This window comes from Peromyscus leucopus, chromosome 3 (assembly GCF_004664715.2).
Source record: "Peromyscus leucopus breed LL Stock chromosome 3, UCI_PerLeu_2.1, whole genome shotgun sequence".
NCBI classification, from domain to species: domain Eukaryota; kingdom Metazoa; phylum Chordata; class Mammalia; order Rodentia; family Cricetidae; genus Peromyscus; species Peromyscus leucopus.
Window position 1 is genome coordinate 71,950,103 of NC_051065.1, and position 17,722 is coordinate 71,967,824.

At 45.4% G+C, this 17,722-nt stretch overlaps 1 protein-coding gene across 2 annotated transcripts in view; it reads left to right on the forward strand.

The window, feature by feature from the left end:
• Positions 1-17,722, forward strand: part of Creb5 (cAMP responsive element binding protein 5) — a 398,130-nt gene that overhangs the window by 260,803 nt on the left and 119,605 nt on the right. Inside the window, exon 1 of one of the 2 annotated variants that reach the window (XM_037203763.1) lies at positions 11,259-11,493. The exons of the other annotated variant lie outside the window; for it this stretch is intronic. Within the exon in view, the coding sequence (XP_037059658.1) occupies positions 11,447-11,493 (47 nt within the window). The 5' untranslated portion in view covers positions 11,259-11,446. Of the gene's footprint in view, positions 1-11,258; positions 11,494-17,722 lie in introns of those variants that run through there. 2 annotated transcript variants of the gene reach the window in all.

Sequence of the window (17,722 nt, forward strand, 5' to 3'; positions counted from 1 at the left end):
CAAAAGGACCCTGGTTTGGTTCCCACCACCCACATGGCAGCTTACAACCACCTGTAGCTTCAGCTCCAAGGGGATCTAGTGCCTCTGGCCGGTGTGGCCACCTAAACTCACCTCGCATATGCATACCTACACAACACACACACACACACTCACACACACACACACACACACACACACACACACACACACACACTCACACTCACACACACACAGAGTTTAAAAATAATAAATATTAATAAGAATATTTAAAAAAAATCAGATGATAGCAACCTCTTCTGTCTAAGGGCTTATCTCTACAAGCTCCCAACCTTCTCTACCATCTTATCTTTTCTCCCTTCCTTCCTTCTGTCCATGGCTTCTTTCCTTCCAAGATCACACCCTGTCACTTCCTGCCTATTTATCCAGGCTGTTTTCTTTGCACTCTGCCCCTCCAAGGCCTCCCCTGGCTCCTTCTTACCATGCAGTTTCAGGTACACTGTGGTATCTTCAGAGAAGATACATCCTGGCATGTCATATCTAAAATAGTTTCCCTCTCCCAGAGGTCCATCTCCTCTTTTCATTTTATTTTCTTTGTAGCAATGATCAGTGTAAAAGTATGCTCTGTTATATGTATGTCCTTGTGTGTTTCTGTTTTTAGCCTTTGGAACTCCTAGATCTTCTTTGTTTTGTTTTCTTATGTGTTTCTGAAATCTAGGTTGAGAACTCAGCATCATCCTTGTACCAAAATACCCTATACATACACACACACACACACACACACATACACATATACACATATACACACAACACAAACATACTACACACACATATACAAAAGACATACACATAAACACAAAAACCCACACACAACACACACAAAACATACATACATATACACACAAATACACACAAACACATACACACGCCAGTATCTCCTGTTCTGGTGCCTCAAATACCATCACATGACCATTTGTCTTGGGTTTTCTTGAGTTCATAACACATACAGTAGGACAAATTCACCTTTATCAGCTACACCTTTTGTGAGGTGACTTGAAGTCAGCTTAGAAAGAGGTGTCGGGTGAGTGGAATGAAAGGGGAGAAGGACAGAGAAACAGAAGGATCTGGATTTTGCTGAGGTTTGCCAAGCCAAGGGCTATCAGATTGCACCACAGGCCTCTGTTAATGTAACAGAAACTGAGGAATTAACATGTTGCAGCCCAGAGTGAGTTCAGGGACCTGCTAGGCTCAAAGCTACCCGACCTTCAGCTTCTGTCACCCGGAAGCAGCTGTGACTCAGGGATATTGTGCAGCTTGGGATAAGGTACCCATACACATTGGCAGCTTGTGTTTGAAAAGGGAGAGGCTCGGGTTTGTTGTAGGAAGTCAAGTCCAAGGATACACCTGTCTCCACCAAATAGCCAGAGCAACTTGCAGGCAATTAGTGTTTATTTTTGAGAGTACCCAGATCTATAAAGAGGATTGTTCCCCTAAAACTTTATGCTGATCCACATCCCTTCATTCTCCCAATCTTTGGCCCTGGCTCTTCCATCAGCGTATTTCTCTGAGTTAAGGGATGGATAGTGATGGCTTTAGCACCTGTCAGAGTTGAAAGGGACTTGGTGGCCCCATGCTAGAGAGGTCATAAGTAACAACATAAACAAAAAAGCTCAATCAACTGCTGCATGTGCTGACACATGCCAGTCATCCTGACTCTTTGGAGGCTGAGGCAAGAGGATCTTGAATTGGAGGCCATCTTGGGAGACATAGCAAGGCCACGTCTCAACAAACAAACAAATTTACATAATAGCAAGAAACGTGTCAGAGGTCTCTTGCTTTTGTAAGGATGTTTATCTTTCAGGTGTTCGGTCCTTTATGTTCCAGAACACCACAGTCAACCAATGCTGTCTCTAGATACCTCCCGCCTCTCTACCATCCCTGTGCATAAGTCATTGTGCTATTGTTATTGTTATTCATTCCTCTTCCTAGGCATTCAGCATCTACCAAGGTTTCCTGTGTGTCTGTTCCCTGGGCTTATATAGTGATATCCATTTTAATAGCTGTTTCTGTGGTCCCATGACAAGATCAGTATGACAAAGAGTTGGTCAAACCAAAACTTTACAAGGTGGATCATTGTAATTCAGACACTTCAGTCTCGCTTCTCAGCAGATGGAGCCCTTGATGACTCACAGGTTGTGACCCTATTCCCCTTCATCAGTCACTCTCGATTTTTAGATGTGGATAGACAGGCATTTTCTCCTCTTAAATGCTATGGCACTTGACAAGGCTAGGAATGAAAGGCTTCTAAAACATGCTTTGAATACCCTTTAGGGCAAATAGTGGATAAAGGACCCTAAAGACAAGAACCCTGTGTCGGACAGTGCAGCATTCATGAGGATCCAGAACCAGAACCATCTTTGATGCTCAACTAAATTTCAAGAAAATAACCATCTTATGTCGAAGGTATAGTGGACTAGGACCATGAAAGAGTCCTCACACCAATAGCCCCCCACCGCCTCACTGTGACTATCACATTAAGAGAGGAGAAACATTGCAAAATAAACATCTGGAGGCATTGAAAGTAAACAGAAGGGGGAATGCCTTGCAAAATTAGCCACAGGTCAGGAAACGCCAATCTTATCAGGGGTCCTGGAGACCACAATTCCACAAACCATGCAGATGGGTGTCATGTTGCTGTGAACATGTATGTTTTCTTTCTACCCACCATAGGCTTCCTGTTTTGGAAGCAACATGACACTCAGTCCTTAGAGGTTTGGTCATTTGCAGACAGATCACTACATTCTTTTTACCTTAAGAAGTAGAAAGTAGAGAGCAATCCTGGCTTCTTTAGAACACAAGCAGCAGAGAAAAATGCACATATAATATTTATTTTCTTTTGTTCATTTTATTTATTTACTCCCCCTGTCCCCCGTAGTATTGGGAATTGAGCCAAGGTCTCAAGAATGCTGAGAAAGTGCTCTACAACTGACTTATACATTTAGCCCCTATTTATTTTATTTCAAAACAAAGTTGTTGGTTTTTGTTGTTGTTGTTTTGTTTGAGATAAGTTCTTACTATATGTTGATTGCTCAGGCTAGTCTTGAGCTACCTGGCTTAAGCAATCCTTGCCTCAGCCTCCTGAGTACTGGAGAGTATAGGCACAGGATACAACACCTGGCTTTAGCATTTATTTATAGTTTCTATGCTTATAGAATGGCCGTCCTAAGACGGCCAGCTAGAATTTAGTCTTTCTCATAATTTAGTGTATAAAAAAACCATCATCAAAATAGCTGGGAGTTTTCAAAATACTTTTTAAATACACATTCTTTAACCTCTACATTTACTTACACAATACCTCAGAGTACACCTAGAAATCTTCATTTTGATGCTGTAGCCAGGCATTTCCAAGCACACATTTCCAAGAATCTGAGAATCGCTGAGATTATTTTTTAAGAGGACATAAAGTTGGGAGGGGAGCTAAGTGGGGAGAACTAGGAGGAGTCAGAGGAGGATAGCTGTGGATGGATATGATCAACGAACTTGGTGTAAATGTATGGAACTTCCAAAGACTAAAAACATTTTTTAAAAAAGGAAATATCAGAGAATGCGTACTGGGATAAATGCAGATGGTACCTCAGTTTCAATTTCCTTCCTATTTCTATTAATGTCAGAAGAATGCTCAACTTTGTGAAGAAAGAGAAGTTTGGGACCTTTTTTTATGAACTCTCTTGGACATCATAACTAATCTGTCTTCCCTCTCATAGGACAAAGCGAAACGTTTATTAATCACATTGTACTATGCCTTTGGAAAGACTGAAACATACCAGTGCACACGAAAGAGGCATTGCAACCATTTGCTCAGAGCTCAGAGGCAAACCTCATTGTAAGGCAGGATTAACTGCACCTTTCCTTCCAGGATTCTGGTGTAAATAAAGAAACCACAGTCATGTACGGGCCTGAGAAGGACAGCAGAATGTGGAAGTGGATTTGGAAACCAAAATATTATCTCAGCAGTTTCTCTTTCATTTATTGTCCCTTATCAAAACCAACATTTTAACTCAGGGGCCCAGTTAATCAAAACACAGATAATTTCGTTTGGAAGGGACAAGCGTTGAGGTTTAAAACAAGAAAAAAGAACCTTCCCATTCACGCAGGCAGAAGTGTTGGAGAAGTCTTCCTGTAGAAACCCTCTTAGTCAATCCGTGCTGAGACACCGCTCCCTTCAAAGAGAGGTCAGTTATCAGCTGCACAAAGTCCCACAGCTGGACTCCTAGTGAATGGAAACACAAGTACACTTCCATAGTTTAGCCTTCCTTAGCATTTTTTAATGTTCTCAAAAGCTCTTCAAATCTATCATTACCTTTGTAGCCGTGTGTGTGTGTGTGTGTGTGTGTGTGTGTGTGTGTGTGTGTGTGTGTGTGTAAACAGTTTTAACAATTAAAAAAACAGCCAGCAGAAAATATCTTTAGGGGTTTTGTTCAGACAAGTCATTAGTGCATATGGGTAGATGGGCATAGGTTATATGCCATTGCTGTGCCAATTTATAGACAGGATTTGACTATACTTGGGTTCCGGTACCCACAGGTATCCTTGAGCCAACTCCTCTCTGGTGTCAAGGGATGACTACAATGTGCAGTGGCCAGGAATTTAGAAGTAAGGGCAAGGTGATTCATAAAGAGGCTAACTTAGTGTTTAGAATTTACAGCATGTATGATATGCTATTTTTCACTGATTTTGAAAGTCCCTACTGGCTGATTTGCCTTACAAACTTCTCTGCCAAATATGGTCGAGTTCTGGTAGCCACAGGTTTGTCTTGGAGACAGTGGAGTGGGACCAGGTGAGCTGAAGGTATGGAGTCTGCAGTGTTGGGTCAGAGTGTGGCCCTGATGAGACTCGGATATATGGAAGTGAAGTGGCCAAGCTCATGGGAGTAGTGTGAGACCCTCAGGACCAGGGAGACCATCTCTCTCATTTCTACTTTTTGAGGTTACACAACAAACCTCTCTTCCTCTCCCACTCTATGCCTGCCTCTTTGAACGGTTCTCTGACCACAAGCGTGACATTTGCAAGAGATGGCTGTCTTCATACGTTCTCCACCATACTTGCCAGGTCAGGAGCAGTGACAGCTTCTGAACTCAAAACTGTCACAAACTGTGCCTGGGTGATTAAAGGAACTATAGCCTTGATACAGAGCAGTGTGGGGGAAAGGATTGTGGTTATGTCCCTGTCTTTGTATTAGACTACTTTTCATTCAGTGCTCAGGTCAAGGTGGTTAGTGATCGTATTGTAGATGCAGCTGATAACACAAAACAAAGCAATATTACTGCTTCTACAATTTTTAGACGTAATAGAGAAGACCATAATTATGCTCCACATGAGTAATATAGTGAGAAGAAAATGAATGGGAGCCTAATGATTGTGGAGTTGCCAAAATGGAGACACTAATAGAAAATAGCGTGCCTTTGGAAATGTCCAGACCGTGGCAGGTATGGCTCCCTCTTTTCATCAGAGCACCGTGGCTTTGCTGAGCATTACCAGTGTTCATGAGCATTTGGACAGCTGTCGCTTTCAGCACGGGCCTGGACTCGTGGGAGACAGCAGGAACCGGCAGCTTTGTATCCTGCCTATGCGTCTCAGTCTGTCTGTCTGTCCCTGGAGTAAGTGTCTTCTTGACTTTTATAACCTGCTTATGTGCTTCTGCCTCACTAACTCAGTCCCTGCACCGGATCTGAGTGGAAAGTGGACATCTGGTAGACCATCTCCCTTCATGGAGATACCCAACTGAGCCACGAAGGCTTCCTTTCCCTGCTTTATTACATGCCTGGGATTAATTGCTCTGAGCCAGTTCTGGTCCACTACTGGCCCATGCCCTGACTCCTCTTGGCATGAAGACATGGATGCAGTGTAGGCTAACAACTTCACTGGGCTCTGATCTTCTAAAATCTCTCAACAAAAGCATGATTATCTCATCTGTTTCATCCATCTTGTGGCATCCTTACGGTTCCTTTGCCCCTTCTACAGCCCCTCCCCTGGGTTACAGAGACACAGCCACTCGTTTTGGCATGAGTGGGTCCTAGTATCAGTCTATTTTTCCTTGGGATACCTCCAAAGCTATATGAAGAGCACCAGAAGGGGCTCCTCTGGGTCTTCTCGCCTTAATTTTCAATTCACTGGAGATGTCACGTGGGAAATGGGGAGACATGGTCTTGTTTCAGCGGTTCCTTGTAAAACCCCACTGTTCATCTTCCACATCTACCTGTGGATTCAGGAAAGGGGTCAGGGGAACCTGAAGGCCTCTGAGGAGAAAGTGCAGAGCAGGGAGGAGGAAGGCCAGCCTGCAACCTCCCTGGATTTTTTTTTTTTTTTTTTTTTTTTTGCCATCCCAGGCCTGCTAGGCCCTAAGGAATTTAAAGCCAAAACAAACAAACAAAATGAAAAATAATGACAGTAAGAGAGGAAAGGGAGCAGAATCTTCTAGGGAAGAGAAGGTCCAGGGAGCACTGGGCAGCCTGTTCAGTGACTGGCTGGGATTCAGTCAAATTTCTTGGGGACTTACTCCTCATGAGCCAGATACCTGCTAAGGCCTCGGTTGCAAGAAGAAAGACCTGTAAGAAAATAGAAGCAAATGGCTTTTGAGAAGGACATGGGAAGGTGCTCTCTGGACCTGACCTGTTTCTAAATCAGGATGCCAAAAATGGCCCTTGTGTCCAGTAAGACAAGCATAGTCCAGATAATCCTTGAACTGACAAGTGTATTCACTTGTCTACTCAACAAATATCCAGTGGTGGCCACTGTTGTGTGATCTTTTGTTTGTGTTCTGACAAATAAAGCTTGCCTGGACATCAGAGGGTGGATCTAGCCACTAGTTAGCCATAGAGACCAGGCTGTGGTTGCACACATCTTTCATCCCAGCACTTGGGAGGAGGAAACAAGAAGATCAGGGGTTCAAGGCCACCCTGGGCTACATGAAAACGAACCAGTCTAAAAGAGAAACAAGAGTCTGGCGCAGTGGTACACACTTTTAATCCCAGCCCTTGGGATGTGGAGACAGGAATATAAGGCAGGTGGTGACAGGATCTCAGCCCCCCATTCGGTGTGAGGATTCGTAGAGGTAAGAAGTCTCCAGTGGCTGCTGTTCTGCTTCTCTGATCTTTCAGCTTTCACCCTTTCCATATCTGACTCCGGGTTTTTATTGATAAGACTAATTAGGATCATGCTTCAGGCCACTTGCCTTTCAGACTGTATGACAGCTTTGAGTGATATGGTGGTATCTATATTTGAAGAGTGAAATAAAAATTGAGGGAAACATGTAATCAAAATCAGTGGTGATAATTTAGGACTATCAAAGGTCTCACATAACCTCCTAGTACCTACCTACCCATAAAGTTTCCTGTCATTAGATGGTCATGACCTTTCATTCAGAATTGCCTCTTCAGAACATTGCACACGGCATTTGACATAAGAATGGCCAGTGAGCTGCCTGAGGCTACTTGGTGCCAGGCTATAGGAGTTGCACTAGGTACCAGATAAGAGTAACCAAGGACAAATCACTCAAGGCCTGACTTTCTCCTGGGTGAGCCTAGGGTTGGTATTAGCAGGCCCAGTGATCTAAGCCTGCTAGTCCTGTTTGCACATGGTTTAGGAGACATGCCGCCAACACCCCTCAACCTCTGTCCACTGTGAAAACACGGGACACCCAAGTTGAAAGGAATGCTGAGTGACACCATGTGGGTGTGCAGTGGTCTGTGACCGGAAGGTTCGCTGGAAGCAATTTGCAAAGGGGTCCTTGGAAAACCACCTGGATGGTTATTGTAAATTAAAAAAGGAAGAGATGCCACATTTGGGGGAATAATTTTTAATACTAGGTTTATGACTGATTACATGTGATAGTCATTACAGCTTATTTAACTCTGAAATTATCTGGCCTCTCAAATTCCCCAGAGGCTGGAGGAATCATGGGTTAAATTTTAAAAACAATGTCTGGGAGAAGATGGCATGCTTTTCCTTGAGGGGAATAGATGAAGCTTAAAAGAAAAAAACAAAACAAAAAAAAAATGCCAGCTCTCTCTAGGAAGGGTCCTTATTTCTTACATTGCTGTCTGTGTCTTCCATAGTGTAATGGAGCTCAGAAATTCACCAGTACAGAAAGCTTCCTTTCCTTGGCTGTTGGGCCTTTCAGCTCCTGCAAGTCCTGTTGTGCCTTTTAGAGCAGGGTGTTTTGGAAAGAATCCAAAGGGGCTCAAATCTCAGAGGTTTCCTCTTCTTTGGAGCCGAACGTGTCATCAGGAGCTGGGAGTCTGAGTGAGTTACATGGAACAGCTGCGTGGTACCCGCCACCCTCTCCTCAAGGATGACGGTTCTGCAGAGGAGGGTGTTGGAAGGAATCCTGACTGAGCTGGCTAGTCTGAGGGCCTAGCCCGCTGGCTGGCCAGGGCTACTTCAGTGAAGGTTCCCACCAGGATGACTGTCCTGTACCAGTCCCCACCTAAAAGCATGCTTTCCTTAGAAGAAGTCTGAACATGGAGGAACTGGAGTGGGGGCAGGGGGGCATCATGGGTGAGAAAGGAGGTCTGGAGGGGAATTTCCTGTGGGGATTAGCATAGTCTCTCCCATTAGCTCCGCATGGGAGGGAAGTCGGGGTTTCTTTTCCAGTGGGAGATGCCTAGCAGCCATTGCTCGGTTTAGAAGCAGCAGAAGGAAAGACACACTTCAGCCAGAAAGTGTACATAAGATTAAACATTCAGACCTCTTTGAGCTCTGCAATTGGTCTCAACTCAGTCCAGCACTCAGACGAAGCAGTATTCTCTTATTTGTTTTTCCTGAAGAAGCTGTATTGGGACTTTTGGGCTCTGGGACAGTGGGACCCTGATGCCTCATTCCTGATCAGGTATAGTAGGCATTTCTGGGTCCTTGGAGTATGGATGAGTTCTGGAAATACTGAACTCCCTGGATATGTGACTCTGGGATCTGAGGTTCACTTGCCTACTCTGGACTCCTCGGGCCAGCCTCATCCTAGAAAGAACACTGATACCTGAGGCCCTCAGCAGAGGTCTTGGTCAGGCTTGGGCCAAAGCTGTCATCTCTGCAGCTTTCCAGGGAAAGCCAGGGAGGTTCTCTGGGTGAAATCTTTATGCCTACTTCACTCAAACACAGCAGAGGCCCCTCACTCAACAGCTTAATCCAGTCCCTATGATGTGGGATGAAACAACCCCTAGGCGTAGCATATTGAGTGTATAGGAAAATATCAGTTTGGAAGACCCCACCCCATAGCTATTTCGATATGCCTAAAATAATAACACCAACACATTAAGTATGGAAACCAAGACAAGGAAGAATATTGGGGGGCGGGTAGGGGTAGGAGGGGGTAAAATGGAAAAAAATGTAAGTCTCTTCTAAAAAGGTGAAAGTCATTTATACAAAATTTTGCCAAGCTGACTTGGAATTATAGATTGTAGGAGCTGTTGAAAATTTTGTTTTATTTATTCCCTGCAGAAGAAGAAAAATCAATGGCTGCTTTTGGTCAGTGAGACGTAAGTGAGTTATACAGGCCACTGACACGGTGGACCAAACTCTAACAACCGCATTTGCCGCCGTCAGGGCACGTTGCTTCAGTGGCGCCAGCTGTAATTATGGCTGGTCACCTCTAATTCAGAGCTGCCTGCCTTGATAAAGGTGTCACCGAGAGCCACGGTGGCCTCAGCATCAATTGAGGATGTCATGACAGAGGGCAGCTTGCCAGTGAAGGCTCCTTCAGTCCCCAGCGCCGCCCCCCACCCCGGGTCATGAAAGTGTGGGGCAAATCTTGCTATTTTGCTCTTCATCCTGAGTGAAGTGATAGTCCCTGAAGCTGAGTTAAATTCCAATGGATCCAGATGAACAGGTCTGGACCCTCAACAGCAGGTACCTTTGGTAAGCTAAGCGATTTCCCGGAACTAAAGTTTCCTCTCTGCTTTGTGGCATGTGAAGAGATGTGTTTTAATCACGTTCCCGATTTACTGGCACACAGTGACAAGGGCACTAGACTGGAGTTAAAGCTGTGATCATGTTTTGGGGGTGAAATGCAACCTCATGCCTTTCTTCTGCTTTTGTGGTTTAAAAAAAAAAAAAACTCCTAGTGAGCTTCCCATTTTCAAAAACATTACTCTTTTTTTTTCTTTTTGAGGAGGCACACAGTTGTGATGGGAAATAGAAAAGATGGACTAAGAAGGACTGTGCTAACAAAGGTGCCCAGAGCTGGGACTTTTCTGGGTACCCTGTGTGGCGAGTTGACGTAGGGGCAAAATTCAGCAATTAAAAGGGTTTTGCTATCATTTGTGAAGATAACGTTTGGTTTCTCCACCACTCCCAGGCTGTTTTCTTCCCTCTGTAATTAGAGAGAGAGAGAGAGATTGCTCTCCCTATACACTCTTAAAACACGCAGCCCCACCAGACACGCTCATCCCATCCCTGCAGCAAGGTAATGAATAGGATGCTTGTCTTTTGTTGTGAAGGGGCCACATCATTTTCCTATCCTCTCTTTGGCGAGGTCCCTGAGAGCAGAGAGCTAACCTCAGAAAGACAAGGTTTCCACTGGGCTGCAGAGGTCCTTTTCTCTTAGCACGTTAAAGAACCAGAGCGGCCCAGGGAGGGAGAAATGACTTCGATTTCACAGTCCTTGAGGGCGCCAAACACAGGCGCGTGTTTGGACCAGAAGTGGTTTTGCCCTTGCTGACAGGGAGGTCAGATATGAGAACTCAAGGGTGAGGGAGTGGAGTAGGGGCATGGCATTCTGCAGCAGAAAATACCATGCAGCTCCAGGAAAAAAAAAAAAAAAACAACAACAAAAAAAAAAAAAAACTGTTCACAGAGAGTGGAAAGAAAGCCTGTCACCTGGTTCTGAGCTGAAGCCCTTTGCTTGGCTTTTGATTCTTGGTCCTTCAACCTGTCCCCTCTCTGGTATTGGTGTTCTTAATTCTTCATTGTGATTACCCTAGCTCCAAACTCAGGGCGCTTTCCAAACCCAGCTTGCTTTATTTATTATTTATTTATTTCTAGCAGAACAACGCCGCCGCCCCTGGCTGCAGACCCCCGGGGGTCTCTCTCTGAGCTCCTATGGCAGCTGTGGGCCATCCCGGACAGCACTGTTTCCTACTCTGTTTACCGGTTTCTAAGGGCGATTGCACCACGAAGGCCCTGAGCCTGGAACCCGGCCTGGGGCTGTTTTGGTTACATTGAAGTTTTTGCTTCAGTTCTGCCAGATTTAAATGGTGACTTCACCAGCACTGAGCTAAAAAGGAGAAGGGGGAGGAGGGCGAGCCCAGGAGAAAGAGAGCGAGCAGAGGAGCCAGAGGGAGAGAGCCAGAGCAGGGCGCTAAAGAAGGGCCAGCGCATTACATCATCGCTTGGCCTGGAATCAAATGGGAAGGATATGACTCACTCAAGCTAGTTAAGCTTTGGCTCAAATTCTACACACACTCATTCCACAGCTCTCATGTTCTGCACCTCAGGAGGGAATTCAGCCTCAGTGATGTCCATGAGGTTGGTTTGTAATTTTATTTTCTGTTTCTTGATTTTAGAGACTTTGGGGGCCCCTACTTCTTTCTGTGTGGAGTCTTCCTCCTTCCTCTCCCCTTTCTCGCTTTTCTGCCCTCTTTGTTTCCCGTCTTCCCCCTTTCCCCAGCCCCTCGGCTCCTCTTCTCGCCTGGAAGAGGCATTTCTTTTCACTTTGATCAGAGTTTTTTTTTTTTTTTTTTTTCTTCCTAGTACAGAGACCTGAATGAGTTTAGAGGCCGGGCTAGAGGGGGGAAATCAGTCAACCCCACCGAAGCCGCAGGAGCAAAAAAAGCCACACATAAAAAAGCAAATCGAGAGAGAGCAAACTCCGGAGAAGTTTCTTCGCTGCTGTGTTGCTCCTAATCGGAGGAGACAGGGAGAGAGTTAAAACGCAGGGACCAATGGCTGGAATGGTGATGTAATGCAAGAACCACAGGGTAGTTAAGTAACGTGAGAGGGGGTCAGTGTTGCAAGGCATTTACCTGCTCTCAGGGGGTTTTCAGTTTATTATCGATTGCAGTGACTTTAACTGGCTTCAGACTGCAACCTCTAATTATTCACAGACACCCCTTTTTTATCTTTTATTATTAAAAGTAAAACTATAGTATGGTATTTTAAAAACACGGTATTATTACAGCTGTATATTATTTTCCTCCACCAGAACTCATTCTCTCTCTCTCTCTCTCTCTCTCTCTCTCTCTCTCTCTCTCTCTCTCTCTCTCTCTCTCTCTCTCTCTCTCTCTCTCTCTCTCTCCCTCTCCCTCTCCCTCTCCCTCTACCTACCCCCCAAACGGTTCTTTTCATAAACGGTCTCAGTGATGGGGTGGTGGTGGGTGGGGTTGGGAGGGATTTCTGAGTATAGCCGGTGAATTGTGAATGATTGGGACAGGAGTCTGTGTGGTGCTGAGGAGAGAGTTCGTGGCTGTGGTGTTCTGTTGGTTGAGGATTTACAGATACACTTTAAAGTAGTATCTGATGACGCTCAAAAGTAGCAGCAGTCTCCCACTGTCATTTTGCTCCAGTTAGCAGTGAGTGTGCATTTTCTTCAGAATTTTAACTTCTGTTAAAATTGTTCCACGTGGCGCCGGACGTGATCTAGGGCTGTCTTGACGACAGTCGTCTTCTTAATTTCATATCCTGGGAGTTGTGGGAGTGGTGATTAAAAAAAAACCTTGATTGATTTGTTTTAGAAACAAGTTAATAGTAGAGTAATGGATTGACACTAATACATGGTTAGGAGGAATGAATCAGTTTCTGATGCTCTCAGAGACGGGGAAACAGAGACTTCTGTGTCAAAAATCAGCGCTACCTTTTTGTACGATATGTGGATTTGGTATTGTATGTGCAATAAAAGCTCCTAAAAGGAGAGAGCAAGCCCAGCTCACCCCGTGGGGCCTCTGCCCTTCTCCTGGCTTATTTAACCTGGTTTATCAGGCAGATCAATGTGAACAGAGGCAAGGGGTCCATCCCTGCAAGGTGTTTGCATATTTTGTGTGAAATTAATCATGACATGCTATCGGTCTTTCCACTCCCTCCTTTCTGACCAGAGGTGAAAGGGGAACAGAGGCTGGAGAAGTGCTTTCTGGAGAAAGGGGGGAGGGGCCAGAATCTATCTCTGAGCTTGCCTTGCTGGGTACAGCAAGCCTGTATTTTAAATGTGAGGGATGGAGCTAGCTCAGCCCCTCCTCCTGCACACATGAAGCCTACCTTTCACCATCACTGAAGTCCCTTCTCTCAGTTTCCCAGCCATAGAGCAGGTGCAATTGCTTTATGTGTATCATATATATATATATATATATATATATACACACACACACACACACACACACACACACACATACATATATACAATAATGACGCATGCCGAAAGGCATGGGCATAGCTTTTCAGAGAAAGATACATTTTACACTCAGCTGGCATTCGAGTTCCCGAAGAAATGAATGGGGAAGGGTAAAGAGGGGCTGCCTCTGCCTGTTTGGAAACTTGCTTTATTTTCAGCCCCACTTTTTTGGAATGAAGATTCATTCCTTATGTGACGCCATCCGTAGTTTTCTAGCACTACCCATGAAGAGCCTTCTTTGTGACGTCATTAACTAGGTTTGTCTGTCAACCTGTGGCACAAGAGGCAAGGGGGAAGCTCCTGGTCCCACGACTGTTTCAGCTAGGCTGCACCCCCCCCCCATATACATAAACTGGGGTGAAGAGGAGCGTGGGACCACCCTTGCTTGCATGGGGAAGAACGGTATTTACAAGAAGCAGACACTTCCAAAGTCTGCATCTCCGCTGGATGCATGGCCTCATTTTCATCCAAGTTCAAGTTCACACAAGTTCAAGAGATACCCTGTGTTGGATCTTGTTGTTTGTTTCGGTGCTAAGGATATATGTATGCTTGACAAATGCTCCATGGCTGAGCGCTTGAGTGAGTGCCAAGTTTTGAAATGAAATTTAAAGCTAAACTTTTAAAGATCGTGAAAAAGTCCTAAATGCTTGTATTTGTCCCATAGTTTTCCTGAACAAGACTTCTATTTTCCAGGCAAATTCCAAGTAGCAGGCTTTTCATACTCCCTCCCACCCCACCTCTCTCTCTCTCTGGTATCCTGGTGGCCAATGATAAAGCCTGTACTAAGAGTGTGTGGAGTCAGCATCGTATTGGGAATAACCATACATGCCCACCTGTGAGGGAACTCACCCAGAGTGAAGGTCCTTAGTCTGTAGTCATTAGGCATAGCTCGGTGGGTATCAGCGGTGTGTTGAGACCCTTCGGGAACAGAGAAGGTACACTTGCTTTTTTTCTTTTTCTTTTCTTTTCTCTTTCTTTCTTTCTTTCTTTCTTTCTTTCTTTCTTTCTTTCTTTCTTTCTTTCTTTCTTCCTTCCTTCCTTCCTTCCTTCCTTCCTTCCTTCCTTCCTTCCTTCCTTCCTTTCTTTCTTTCTTTCTTTCTTTCTTTCTTTCTTTCTTTCTTTCTTTCCTTTTTTTTGAGAGCCAGAGTTCTTGACCTTACTGTGAGCTATATACCAGTGATCAGAAATGCCTTATTTTGTGACCCACAGAATCCTAAACAGGGGTCTCTAACCCACTACACCCTCTGTGACACTAGATATCACTTTTGTCATTGTTGGATGACTGTTCTGGGTTTTTTGGAAGACAGGGGTGTTTTTTAACTTTGCTTGGGTAATTGTTGATTCACATGAGTTAAAGAATTTACGTGAGAGACACCATTATACCTTTACCTTATTTCTCCTAATAGCAACATCTTAGAAAATGATGGTATAGAGTCCAGTCCAGTCCAGTCCAGGTCTGCAAACGATCTTCCCAGACTGGCTTGCACTGGTCAGCATTAATGATTTTCCATGTAAAAGCAGAGAGTCAGGTGTTCTAGTCCAGGACTCACATGCCAGCCCTGAAAAACACCCACCACCACCATGACAAGTCACTCAGTGGGAAAGAGGTCCCAGGGCGGTGCCTGTCTGTGAACACTGTCAGGCGGCCATTGAAGGGAGGCCGCTGGTGTCGTACTTGTTCACCATTCATTTGGAGCTTGGCCTCAGTGGACACTGGCTTCCACAGGGGACCCTGGGCCATGTTTTTATGCCAGAAGGGAAGGAGAAGACAGGGCTGTGGGAACACCAGAAAAGAGACACAGGACAGATCAATGCCAAACCTACAGCCAAACGCTGCCGTTCGCTCTCACCTATGACAAGAAGGAAGGGGATGGAAATGGGGAGGTGTCACATCCTGGGTCTGTGGAATCTCTTGCAGGATGTGGCCTTTGGGATCTAGAAGCCTGGGCTCAGATCACCGTTCTACCTACCACCTGTGTGACTTTGGAAAGCTACTGAACCTCTGTACAATCTGACCTCTCTCCTCTGTAAAATGCACAGAACCAGACCCCTATGGGCCTGTGGAGAGGGTCCCCAGCTGTTAGTGAATTCACAACAGCATACCAGCAACTGCCATGGGGGAGACACCTCCTGAGGACACTTGTCACTGCTGTGGCTGCTATTCCCAGACTCTAGGCTGAATCTTCTTCCCAGGAGTTCTTCTTTCCCCGGGCTTTCTCTTAGGACATCTTCCTTCTTTTTGTTCCAGGAACCAAGCATCTAAACTGAGGGGCATTCTCCCAGTTCCCCCATATATGGGGAGTCATAGTTTTCTTCTCAGTTCATGGTGAAGTTGAGACCACAAACTTACAAATGCACAAACCCATCACACAGAGCAGGTACGAGGTACCAGCAGCAGAACAGTAAAAGCAGTGCTGGTGAAAAATGAGGCAAGGACTAGCCCCATAAAACCTGCTAGCTTTTCCTGGCCTGGGTGAAAGGGGTGTGGCAGGCCATGCAGTTTGGGGAAGGGACCCGGGTATCTTAGGCATGCACAATGGGGGCTTTGAGAATAAAAAAACTGACATGGGCCAGTGTCGGAGTATGCCTTTAATCTTAGCACTTGGGAGGCAGAGGCAGGTAGATCTCTATGAGTTTGAGGCCAGCCTGGTCTACAGAGCAAGTTCCAGGACAGCTAGGCCTACACGGAGAAACCTTGTCTCAAAAAAAAAAAAAAAAGAAAAGAAAAGAAAAGAAAAAGTGAACTAGATTCAATTCCCAGTGTGCAATCACACCAGTGAGTGATGTGCACTTGCGGCTGGATGACGCTGCCTTTACCTGAGTGATGAAAACATTGCTGAATTTCACTGGGGGGGGGGGGGGGGCTTCAGGTCCTGCTTAGTGATACAAATTGCAAGCTTAGCATGCATGAGGCACTGGATTTGATCCCCAACACTGCAATCAATCAATCACTCAGTCAATATTAATAGACATTACATATAGGTCAGGTCAGGGTTAAGGGGCAGAAATTAGTGTTGAGAATGAGTCTTGTCATGTGCCTGGAAGTAAACAGGGTGAGCAGAATCTGGGCCTGTACTTACAGCTGCAGCCGCTGGAGATGAAAGTGGGGTTTTCTTCTGCTCATTTCTTGTTGGTTCTCGGGGTCCTTAGAACTTACAAGGGGTTGCAGAAAACTGCTTATTTAACTCCCTGGCTGGGAGGCACAGAACAGGGGAATACCCACTAGGAAGGAGGAATTGGGTAGCATTGGAAATCCAAACCCTGGCCCGGATTTCAGTTTGTGATTGTTTCCTCAACACACACCATTATCCTAGTTGAAGTGTCTGCTGCTTTGGGAGCTTCCAGTGGGCTGTGTTTCACGGGTGTCGGTAACATCGGAAGCCGTTCCTTGAATTATCCTCTTAAACACTGAAATTGACTTGGCTTAGAGTCTGCCACACAGTGCATAGACACGTCGTAACAAGGCCATACATCTTTCCTTCCTGAACTGGCAGGAGAGCTTATTAATGATCGATGCGGCAATGCAGCACCCAGGAAGAAGTAATCAATAGTTTGCCATCATCCCAGAAACAGGATGATAGATACTAACCATGACCCATCTGGATACTTTGCTGTCTCTCCATGCGATGCCTCAAATTCCTTATCATTCTTTACTTTTCCATCTGAATTACTGAATGGACTGAATGATCCCTCCCTCCCACAATAGCACAGTCTACAAAAACTACCAAGCAATATGTCAGTTGTGCATCCACTGGAAAGGGAGAGTGGTCCCAAGAGGCTGCACTGCGATACCCTGCATGCACACGTGAGTCACTAGGAGCCTCGAGTCTCTAAAGAATTGAAATCGTGTTGGGCTGTACCCATGAGCTGAGATGGCCAGCTGGCCCTTTAGTTGCCTGTGGGGCCTATTTGCCCACTTGACTGTGCCCTGTGCCCACCACAGGGCCTGCATCCCTGTTAGAGGAAGGAGCAGGGGACAAGCTTGTTTCCAAAGGTGGGACCTCATTGCTCATTAATATAATATGGTCCAGTGTAATTGTGCCTCGGGAGTGCTGTTAGAGTCAAGGGAAATCTGGGTTCAAATCTGGCTCTGCCATTTGCTAGCACTATACTTTTTCACAACCCACTGATACTTTGCTAGGTTCAGTTGCTTCACCTGTAAGATGGACTCTCTAAAACTAGGAAGATGGTTCCGTGGGGAGAACATGAGGACCTGAGCTTGAGTCCCCCAGAACCCATATAGAGCCAGATACAGTAGCATAAGCTGTCTGTAATTCTAGTGCTTCTGTGACAAGATGAGAAGTGGAGACAGGGGAATGCCTGAAAGCTCTAGGGCAGGCAGCCTCAATCAGGTGGAAGATGAGACCTGACGCC